At 31.6% G+C, this 11,055-nt stretch overlaps 2 protein-coding genes across 2 annotated transcripts; both read right to left on the bottom strand.

Moving 5' to 3' along the window:
* Nucleotides 1–2,764: 2,764 nt before the first annotated feature.
* LOC110871104 lies at nucleotides 2,765–4,998 on the bottom strand. The gene is made up of 3 exons (XM_035976205.1): nucleotides 4,954–4,998; nucleotides 3,675–3,755; nucleotides 2,765–3,596 (listed from the first exon to the last, which is right to left on the bottom strand). The coding sequence occupies exon 3, from the start codon at nucleotides 3,580–3,582 to the stop codon at nucleotides 3,166–3,168; it is 417 nt and encodes a 138-aa protein (XP_035832098.1). The 5' UTR covers nucleotides 3,583–3,596; nucleotides 3,675–3,755; nucleotides 4,954–4,998; the 3' UTR covers nucleotides 2,765–3,165.
* A 252-nt stretch (nucleotides 4,999–5,250) lies between these two features.
* Nucleotides 5,251–6,290, bottom strand: LOC110871105. The gene is made up of 2 exons (XM_022120060.2): nucleotides 5,938–6,290; nucleotides 5,251–5,859 (listed from the first exon to the last, which is right to left on the bottom strand). Exons 1-2 carry the CDS (start codon nucleotides 6,170–6,172, stop codon nucleotides 5,708–5,710), a joined length of 387 nt encoding a protein of 128 aa, XP_021975752.1. The 5' UTR covers nucleotides 6,173–6,290; the 3' UTR covers nucleotides 5,251–5,707.
* Nucleotides 6,291–11,055: the final 4,765 nt, after the last annotated feature.

The following is an 11,055-nucleotide window of genomic DNA, read 5'->3' as shown; positions in this document are numbered from 1 at the left end:
TTCAAGATAAGATGACACAACTGTTCTTGATGTTGCTGGTGTGTACCCTTCAACCGCTTCTGGAATGAGATGGATGACGGTTTGATGGTGGTGGCAGCAGATGGTGAAGGACGGCGGTGGTAGGGGATGGTGACGGACGATCGAGAGTGGTGGCGCGGCCAGAGAGAGTGGCGGTTGGTGGATGACGGTGAACTAGCGGTGGAGTACCAGTTTGATTCGATCTCTCCTTCTTAAGTTGTGTTTGTGGGTTTGAGAAAAATGGGGGTTAGGGTAAAGCTTTAATTTAAAAAAACGCACCATTGAAATGACAAAAATACCCCTTGACTAACTAACAGATATGGATGGGGTTAAGTCAATTGGACCAAAATGGCAACAATGAAACCTTTTTGGATCCAAATGTTAAAATGGAAAAATTTGGACTAAACTGGCAAAATGACCCAAACCACAGGGACTAAAATGACAATTAACTCGAGTTTTTATTATGTTATATTTTTATTTTATTTGTTTTAGTTTTTGATAATTTGAAATCATAATTATATATAATGTTTGTTTGTGTTCATTTATGTTTATGAACATTTGTTTGGGTTTGTTTGCGTGCGATTACGTTCGATAAGTGTTAATGAACAGTTTACGAACATGTTCATTTTTTTAATTAACGAACACGGACAAGAAATCTGGTTCAATAAAAGTTCGTAAACCATTTATGAACATATTTATTTCTTAGTGAACAAACACGATCAAAATCTTGTTTGTATCCGTTAGATTCATTTACAACCCTAGTTAAAATCATGCATGAATAAAACGTACTATACGTCTATACTCATAACCGGTCACCATTTGTTTTTCTAACCAATTACTAAAGGGTGGATCACGTGGAATCCTTTCTAAAAGAACATTATAAACCCCGATTATTTTAAATGATCTTAGTGTCCTTATTATTTAAAAATATGACTAATTGTTATACCATTTGCATTTCACATGATTAATACACAATTATATAGAAAACGATGGTTTCCATCTAGAGTCGGGGCATGATAGAAGAATTATACTATTTGTTTTTCACATGATTAATACACAATTTTCTATTGTTTAACAATCATAGGCTTTAACTAAATGGCAAGGGAACATTAGTTACTAGCTGACACGACTACATGAGACAAAATAACGAACAAAGAAAGTCGATCTAGGTGTAATAGACACAACTAAGATATCCCCGTCTTTGTATAGGTAAATGAAACTCTAGGAGAAATACATTCCCAAGAACAATGTTGGGTCCATAAGTGTTAATGTAAATTTGAAAGAGAAAACTTGAGAATTTATAATTTTCTTTTTTTTTTTTTAACTTCAATCTTTTATATCATTCCACATGAAAAAGGGCAATTACAAAGCAATGACAGGTAGTCGGGCAACAAGTTCCGCCGCCACCCCCTTTTAGTTATAAATAATGGTTCAGCTGTTATTCTCTTTCATCATATATCTATCTATATCTATATCTATACTATATAATAAAAGAAACCAACTTTGGACACTTGTCATCATATTAGGCCATGTCTTATAGATAATTATTATTTAAGTTTAATCGCTTATCATTAATTATAGATAACCCTCTTATGAAATATTATTTAGTTTAATATCTTATGGATAATTATTATTTAATTTAATCTCTTCTAAATAATTATAGATAACTCTTCTACTAAATATTACTTTGTTTAATCTCTTCTACTTAACTATAGAAAATTATTATGTAATTTAAATTTAATATATATTTTTCATTTATATATTATTTATTTGATTTTCTATATCATATGACAAACACATACTTTTTATTTGTAATATACAAATTTACTCTTATTCTTTTCGATTACCAAATAAACAAAAATTAACATTAAATCTTATTCTACTTTAAATATCGAAAAGAATACTTCTATTTTTGTAATAAAATATTATTCTTAAATTTAAATTGTTAATTTAAGATATTTTTAAATAACCAAATTATTTATCACTAAAATCAAACTTTGTATTAATATATTATTTATTTTTATTTTCATTATTAAAAAAATTATTATATCTATTTTATTACATAATTTTAAACTAATTGTATATAATTTCAATATTACTTTATATATAAAATTATATTTATTATGGGTTTGGACTGTTTATTTGCTTCTTGAATAACATGTTTGACCATTGTGTTTTCTTTTCAATAATTATCTCCGCAATCACCATATCTATCGTGTACCGAGTATACCCATTAATTTTCTTAAATATAATTTTCTTATTTTTTTATATATAAAATCATCTTTATTCAAGTTGTGTAATACACGAGGGTTTTAAAGATATAACTTTTTTTTATTATTTGGTAAACAATATTACATTTATTCAACCCATTTAATACACGTGGTTTTAAAGATATAACTTTTTTATTATTTGATATATAAAATTGCATTTATTCAACCTGTACAATATGGTTCTTATAGATATAATTTTTTATTAATTAATATATAAAATTATATTTATTCAACCCGTGCAATAAAGGAGGTTTTTAAAGATATATTATTTTATTATTTAGTATATAAAATTTATTTATTAAACCTGTGTAATACACAGAGTTATAACCTAATGTTCGTAAAAATAAACATTTTGCGATACTCTCGACTAGTCAAATTGCATTTGTAGGTATGAGTAGAGTTAATGTGCCCCTATTCTTAATCACTAAATAATAAATTAAGTCACACAACACTACATAATATTAAATGAAGTCGTATTTTAAATCATTAAATTAAACTACTAGTTTTCATTACTTGAAAAGTTAATAAAAAGCGTAATGATTACACTAAAACGTGGCAAACTAGGTAAATGCCACTTCATTAATACCATAATTATCTAGATCTACCCATGGCATTATAGCCTAGTGGTATCTTGGTGGTAGGATAAGGCTTATGACCATTAGGTCATGGGTTCGATTCCCACAAAGGGGGTTTTTCCCAGATTTATTGAGTTTTCTCCTGAATTGGTGTATAGGCATTATTGTCTAGTGGAGATGGATATGATCGGGTGATTCTGCTGGTGGCACGATGATACTCCAGTGGTCCGTCAATAGATCTAAACACTAAAATGTGGCAAACTAGGTAAATGCCACTTCATTAATACGATAATCATCTAGATCTAAAACTCATCACCAACGTTAATTGCAAATGCAAAATCTCCTTCTTTGTTTTCCATCAAGGGAAGCCAAACATGCAGTTCTCCTCCACTGAAAATCGCTTTCGCCTTGCTGCCGTTATAGCTCTTCGGTGGGATCGGAAGCTTAACCAGCCGAGCTTCATTCTCGCCAATTTCTTTTCCATTTAACATCAACACATAACCAATAACTTTCACACTCGGTTTTGGTTGATCTAGATGACCACTGAATTGTACATGTACTGCCCTGTCTCCGACGACAATTTTGGACGTCGTAGCATCGTCATCCTCGTCAAGGTAGTGCTTTTCAATGGGCTCTAGAATAGCTTGGATTGCTGCCTTTGTTCGAACCACCTCTTTTCCGAAAACATCAAAGACCACCACTATGAGTTTCCCAAACATTAAAAATAAACAAGCTGTACAAAAAGAAATACATTAAGGTCAGATCTCTACTAACTAAAAAGAATTATAAATTTAAAAAAGCATTAATTTACCAAGTTGCAACTCGGGTTGTATAATGGCAATGGAAAATATAATATAGTCGAACACAGGATACAGAAAGTGGTCTGCAAGCTCTGTTAGAACACAAACAAATTAGCATCCAAAATAAACTAATCTATAAAACAAAAGGTTTATGAAAATTACACCTCTCTGCTCAAAACTTTTAAAAAAACCTCTCACATTATGGAGTTTCACTTGCTTGTTGGTAACTGGTACCTGGGTTGTCAAAGACGCAAGGCGCAGGCGAGGCGCATCGGTCTCGCCCGGAGCCTAAGTGCAAGGCGCAAAAAAAGCGTGGGCTTTTTTAAGAAAAGCGCACATAAAGAAAAAAAATATAAAAAATATGTTATGCTTTGATAATAAATAAGATTCTACATATAAATTAGAAAAAAGTATTATATATGCCATTTAAGATCATGTAGCTAATAGTTTTGTACGCGTGAGGCAGTTTTGTACGCACTCGGTTTCGTTTTTAATGGTCATTTGTGCTGTTTTACCTTTTTCCATGCGCCTCAACAACGTTTTTTGCGCCTTGGCGTGCGCTTTTTGCGCCTCAGCACCGTTTTTTCAAAAAAATCCCATTTTTGCGCCTAGGCTACCACCAGGCGCTATAGGTGCGCCTCGCTGCGCCCGGGCGCCTAGTCGCGCGCTTTTTGTGCTTTTGACAACATAGACTGGTACCCATGGCCGGCCCTGGGGTGAGCGGGGAGGATCATCGACAGTGGCGGACCCAGGAATTTTTCATGGGGGTGCGGAACATTTTTAAAAATTTTAGGCCCCTAGGTATATAAGTAAAAAAACCGGTTCGTATCGGGTCGGGTCGGGTCGTGTAAAACAAACGAACATCAAACTAAATTTATATAATCATCAAAAACATGTCAAACCTTGTTACAAACATAATTAAAACGTCGACGCCCTACGAGTTTTCATTTTTTGAAATCTATCCAAAACATCATCTAAAACTAATTTCTTAAGCAATTATTTCTCTATATAACATAAGTTCATCGCTCCATAACATAATGTTTCAATTTTAATTTTAATTTTCAACTATTCAAGCCCTAGAAATCATAACGTAAGTTGTAATCACCCTAAAAATATATAAGCAACATAATCACCCAAAAAATATATAAACAACATAATCACCCTAAAAATCATATAAACAACCATAAACAACGTTAAAACACACAAAATTTCAAACCTATTTAACAACTTTATTACCTTTTTTTCTCCTATAATATCAACCAAAATCATCAAAATAACAAAGAAACTTACCCGTATTCGGATTCCGGTTAGATTTGGTGTCAAATGACGGTGGTATGGTGGTTGATTACGGTGGTCGCCGGCTGTTGGACTGTTGTCGCTGGATGATGTTGTTCGTTGGCAGTGCAGGGACGCAAGAGAGAGAGAGAGAGAGAGCGGGAGAGAATTTATAAAGGTTTTGGGCTTTAATTATTTTATTATAGTTTGAAATATTGTTGGGTTTGGTTAATAGGCTAAGACTTAGTGGCCTAGTTAGTTAGGAATTATAAGTGGGTAAAGGTATGGGTATTTGGGTTAAGTTAGTTAGGTATTAAAAGTTGTATAATTTAGGTAGTATTTTTTTTTAAATAAGAGTTTACTAAAAAAAATTTAAAATATAAATTGATAACACTTTTTACCTAAGGGGTGCGGACGAAAATTTCAACGGTGCAGTCGAAAAATCCAAGGGGTGCAGACGAAAAATTCCAAGGGGTGCGGACGAGATTTTCGACGGAACTTAGCACTAAATCTTTTTTTCCTAGGGGTGCGCCCGCCCACCTTGGGCTGGGCTTGGGTCCGCCCCTGACCACCGGCCAGAGCCTGATATTTCGAGGGACACGTTTTTTTTTATAAAAAAACCTGATATGTATATGTAAAATATTTTTTTAATAGGGTACACCCATACAAACACCAAGCCCCCTTACAAAACTATTTTTATGGTTTAGATTAGTTATTAACCCCTTTGACATTAGGTTTAGACCTTTAGGGAGCCCAATACCCAATTTCATTAAGGCCTAAGGGCACATTTTTTCGAGCTCGAACCGGGTACACAAATTCTCAGGGCCGACCCTGCTGGTACCGGTTCCATCTGTTGGGTTTTTGAAGCGGCTTCTCTCGCTAAAAGCATGGCACCCAAAGAAACCACGCCGACTATGGTTCCTAGTAAAAGAAAAAGAAAGATATTCAGTGTATATATATCAACCATAATTCCATAAAGATAAGCTTAAAAAGGCTTACCTCCTAGTGTGACCATCATGTTCACCCCTTCAATTACTTTCTCAATGTTGGTTGAATCTGTCATGACTTCTACTTGTTTATTTAACAAAGTTGAAGGGTCTTCAAAAGATGATGAAGAAAAACTTGGAATTTTCATCTTTAAAAAATACAGTGATGTGGGTTGGGTGGGGGGTTTGGTGAAAACAGGAACAAAATCCATTTTGTGGTTGCAAATGGCTGAAGATTTCAAAGCCATGTTCTAAAATGATTTCTTGAGAATTCTTGATACGATTGCCATTGTTAGATATATAATGAAAGAGAGGGGAAAGAAAGTTTTAGAGAGAGAGAGAGAGGGAGGTGGGTGTAAAAATGCAGAAAAGAAGCTTACATTTATGAATGAGTAAATTATTATTTTGACCATTGAGGTTTACTAGTTTAATAATTTCGCCCTAAAATGAATCTTTTTATACATTAGACCCTGAGGTTCTATTTTGTAACAGTTTTGCCCTACACTTTGTTATTTTTTTGTTAAGTGTAGGAGTATTTTGGTCGATTTATACCATATGCTTGTTTGCGTAAATTACAAAGTTTTGTTTTTCTTTTTTAATATTAACTAGGTTAGAACCCTGTGTATTACACGGGTTGAATGAATATAATTTTATATATTAAATAATAAAACAATATATATCTTTAACTAAATAATAAAAAAAATTATATCTTTAAGAACCCCGTGTATTGTATGAGTCGAATAAGTGTAATTTTATATATTAAATAAAAAAAGTTATATCTTTAAAAACCACGCGCATTGTATGGGTTGAATAAATGTAATTTTGTATGGTAATAATTAAAAAAAAAAGTTATATCTTAAGAAAACACGTGAATTACACCGGTTGAATAAATCTAATTTTATATACGAAATAGTAAAAAAAAGTTATATGATTGAAAAAAAACTAACGGTTATACTGGATACGCGATGAGCAGGGTTAGTGCAAAGATGATTTTTTAAAAGAAAATACATTATTGAAGAAGCAAATTAGCAACCATTTGAGTGATAAAATGCGGGTATCAATTCTGTTTAAAAACATATAAAATCAATCAAATATGTGATTATAGATTAACTAATAAGTGATACACGTATTAGTAATTAAAAATTATATTAAAATAAAATATCTAATTTTCTGTTTTCCTAAGGAAAAATTAAAAACAACTTATCTTAAATTAACAATTTTAAATTTGAAGATAATATTTTGTTAGAAGATGAAAGGCTTCTATTTCACATTCAAAGTAGCATAAGATTTAATATTAATTTATCATTTAATTAATATAAGATAAGTATAAAAAAGAGACGGGAAAACAGAAAATTAGATAGTTCCAATGAATGACACATGTCACACATTGGTTTGCTTATCTCTTTAGTTTCATAGTTAATGCTAAATTAAAAAAAATAAAAAATAATCTTGAAATCTCAGTAACAACTTTCCAAATCTTCAAATAATACATTTTATGTTACATCTTTTTTTGAAACATTGAGTGTCTTTTTAATTTACATCATTTCAAACTTTTTATTGATCATTAAATTTAAAAGTAATGTAATACGTAAATACAATAATACGTATTATATAATCTATATATTTTTTTATTATTTTCAGTGACAGCTTGATTACATGCTTCTCTGATAAATTTTATAATATTATCATACATCATCTTTATATTAATTTATTTATGTCAATTTGTTATATAAATGTCTCGCTCTTTGGTTTGCATTTACAAAAAAATATTTATTAAATAGTTTAAATTGTTCAACCCGTGTAACACACGGCGGGTTGAATAAATGTAATATTGTTTACCAAATAATAAAAAAATATATTTTTAAAAACCCCCATGTATTACATGAGTTGAATAAATATGATTTTATTATTTAGTATATAAAATTTATTTATTCAACCCGTGTAATACACGGGGTTATAACCTAGTTATTTAATAAAAGAGATAAATAAAAAATAAAAGTGAGAAATTACCATAGAATGACACGTGTCCAAAAAGGATTTTGTTTATTAGTATAGAAAGATGGACTACTTGTAATTAGTCAAGTAATTTTATTATTTGATTACTTTTACGATTATTATTTAATAAAGCACATTATTAATATACAAATAAATGCCTATGTTCTTGTAACATTTTTTATAAACATTTTTCTTAAAGTCGCTTGTTTGTTAACCACATTTTAAAACCATTTCCTTTTTTTAAAACTGTTTGTTTTTAAACCGACCCATTCTTTTAAAAACAGTTGTTTTTTTAACGTTTTTTTTTTTCAAAATATTCATTTTTCTAAAGCATAAAATAATCGGGGATTAAAAATAAATAAGTTGATTACTTTCAACAAGAATACAAATTTGAATCGTGCTCGTCTTCGAATGAGCCATGGAACTCGCATACATGTTGGTCATCATATTTGTGCTCGTCTTCGAATAGCTATTAGAAATATTACATGGTCCGCTTTAGACGGTTTTTTGTTACCGGTAGTTTACTAGTTGATATGAGATGTGACTTTTCTGTAATTTGTCCTCAGTATTATTCTAATAATGTCGTTTTTCAAACCCTAGCTAGAATACTAGAATACTGAATACGTAATAAAATTTGAAAACTAACACACACATAAAAAGTTGAAAATGATAAAACTGAAACAGGAACCAAGAACAGATATATAATAAGAAAAGTCATAACAAAAAATGAGTGATTTTAAAAATTGAAGGAGTTTAAAAATGAATGACTTTAAACAAACGAAAGGTTTAAAAAATGAACATTTTACAAAAGACGTTTATAAAAAAACAAAAGGTTTAAAAACAAGTTAAAAATGATCGATTAAAGAAAAGGAACGATTTTGATATGCAAAAATAGGGTGGAGATACAATAGAAAGTTTATTTGGCTAGGAAGGCTAGTAAGTAATCTTGACCATCCATTTAGTTAATCAACGGCTAAGATTAAATCAGGAAAATTGAAGAGAAGAAAAGATGCGCGTGAGTTTGTTTAGGGCCATTCTAGTCAATTCAAGCCAATAGTTTCTCTCTCCTCCAATTCCCCCCCCCCATTTTTTAAACGTTAATAACTCTTTCATACGACATTATTTTTTTATAAAAATTGCACAAAAAACGAGCGTTTTTTTATCTTTAAAACGAGTATACTATTGCTATATTTAAAAAAAATTAAAACCCAGTTGCGTAAAACGCAATAGAAAAACCCTCAGTTACGTAAAACGCAATGAAAAAAAAACCCTAAAAAATGACATTTTTCTAAAACGCAATGCACAAAAAACACAAAAAATGACTTATTTGTAAAACGCAATGGCCAGAAAACAACAAAAGATTTCTTATTTGTAAAACGCAATAACCTAAAAACACAAAAGAAAGTGTGCTTTCTAAAATGCAATGGACTGAAAACACATAAAAATGTGTTTTACCTAAAACGCAATGCACCAAAAACACAAAGAAATGTCTTATTTCTAAAACGCAATGGCCAGAAAACACTTAAAATGACTGTTTTCTAAAACGCAATAGACTGAAAAAGCATAAAAATGTGTTTTACCTAAAACGCAATAAGTAAAAACACTTCAAAAATGTGTTTTACCTAAAACGCAATAACTAAAAACACTTCAAAAATGTGTCTATCTAAAACGCAATAGCCAAAAAACACATAAAAATGTCTTATTTCTAAAACGCAATGGCCTAAAAACACAAAAGAAAGTGTATTTTCTAAAACGCAATGGACTGAAAACAAATAAAAATGTGTTTACCTAAAATGCAATGAACTAAAAACACTTCAAAAATGTGTTTTTTTCTAAAACGCAATGGCCAGAAAACACATAAAACTCTCTTATTTCTAAAACGCAATGGACACAAGCTGACCTGTCTGTGAATATGTCTGAACCAGAGAGTAGCAAATCAAAAAACTGTCTACGAATTACTGTCTTCGAAATGAGGCAATTTCTGGAAAATTAAATTTTCTGATGCATTTTTATTAAAGCAATTTAATTAAAAAAAAATGTCTTCGAAATGAGGCAATATGTCTGAACCAGCTCAACCCCAGCCAGGGGCTGCCGCCCCTGGGACCCTGCTACCAGGAGCTGCCGCCCCCGGACCCCCGCCAAGATCGTAAAACGCAATGACTAAATCAAAAACCCAGATAATAAAAATGAAATTAAAGAATTTCTTACATGGATCGAAGTCGGTTTCTTCACCGATTGACGAAATTTGAATGATTGAAACACTTATCAGAGATCGAATCGAACAAATCGAGTGATTATCTTCAAAATCACCAGAAAAAAACGAGATTTTGTATGAAATTAAACTGGGTTTTCTTTAAAAAAGCTGAAGAACACGTTGATCGGGTGTTTGAATCATTGATTGGTGATGAAAATCGCACTATAATTGTTAGGCCCTAAAGTGTGAGACTGACGCATCAAATTAACACAACGGGCTATGGTTACAAACTGGGCTTTACCGGGTTAGTTTATATTAGGTTTTGGACCTTTATAGGTCACTTGGGCCAAGCTTTAGGCCATGTGGGCCAAGCAGGCCCAAGGGGAGCCCATGTAGTTTACAACTTGTTTTAGGTTTTGAACTTCTTGGAACTTCATTGTTACAGAATTCCTAGAGTGAGCTAGAGGAAGGCGATTGTTTGTGATCACTTGTACTAGACGGTTTTGCTTATTCAAGTAATAGAATCGTGTGCAAGTGGTTAAAGGTGATTCGGTATTGTTCTTTGTTTTTCATATTTTTCGGTTTATCTTGAATCATCTTGTGATTGGATTCCGCACTCTCACAAGATTAGGTTTGATATCATTGAAAGATCCGTTTCACGGGACTTACAAGTGGTATCAGAGCCAAGAAACCAATTCTTGGTTCGGTTCGATATCAATCAGATTCAAGTTCTCGGGTCCTGTTCAAAAGTTGGTGTGTTATTGGCTGTTTATGGGGTCTATTTAAATGTGTTTGAGTGTTTTGCTGAGTTCGTGTGTTGTTCGAAAGTATGTTTGGTGCTGATTACGGATTCTGTTTATCTCCTGTTCATCACTTATTCATCATTTGTTCATAAATTTTTTTTTTTTTAAAATTCAAGTTTTGCTGCTATTTTGGTTTCGT

Source organism: Helianthus annuus, chromosome 8 (genome assembly GCF_002127325.2).
Source record: "Helianthus annuus cultivar XRQ/B chromosome 8, HanXRQr2.0-SUNRISE, whole genome shotgun sequence".
Classification (NCBI taxonomy): domain Eukaryota; kingdom Viridiplantae; phylum Streptophyta; class Magnoliopsida; order Asterales; family Asteraceae; genus Helianthus; species Helianthus annuus.
The sequence above is the reverse complement of the archived record's forward strand: the minus strand, read 5'-3'. Positions and strand labels throughout refer to the sequence as shown.

Bases quoted from the DNA above. Each gene is read 5' to 3' on its own strand.
- LOC110871104 (XM_035976205.1), bottom strand. From the start codon at position 3,582: ATGTTTGGGAAACTCATAGTGGTGGTCTTTGATGTTTTCGGAAAAGAG.
- LOC110871105 (XM_022120060.2), bottom strand. From the start codon at position 6,172: ATGGCTTTGAAATCTTCAGCCATTTGCAACCACAAAATGGATTTTGTT. The intron at 5,860-5,937 runs GTAAGCCTTTTT...TTCTTTTACTAG, and splicing joins CATGATGGTCACACTAGGAG to GAACCATAGTCGGCGTGGTT.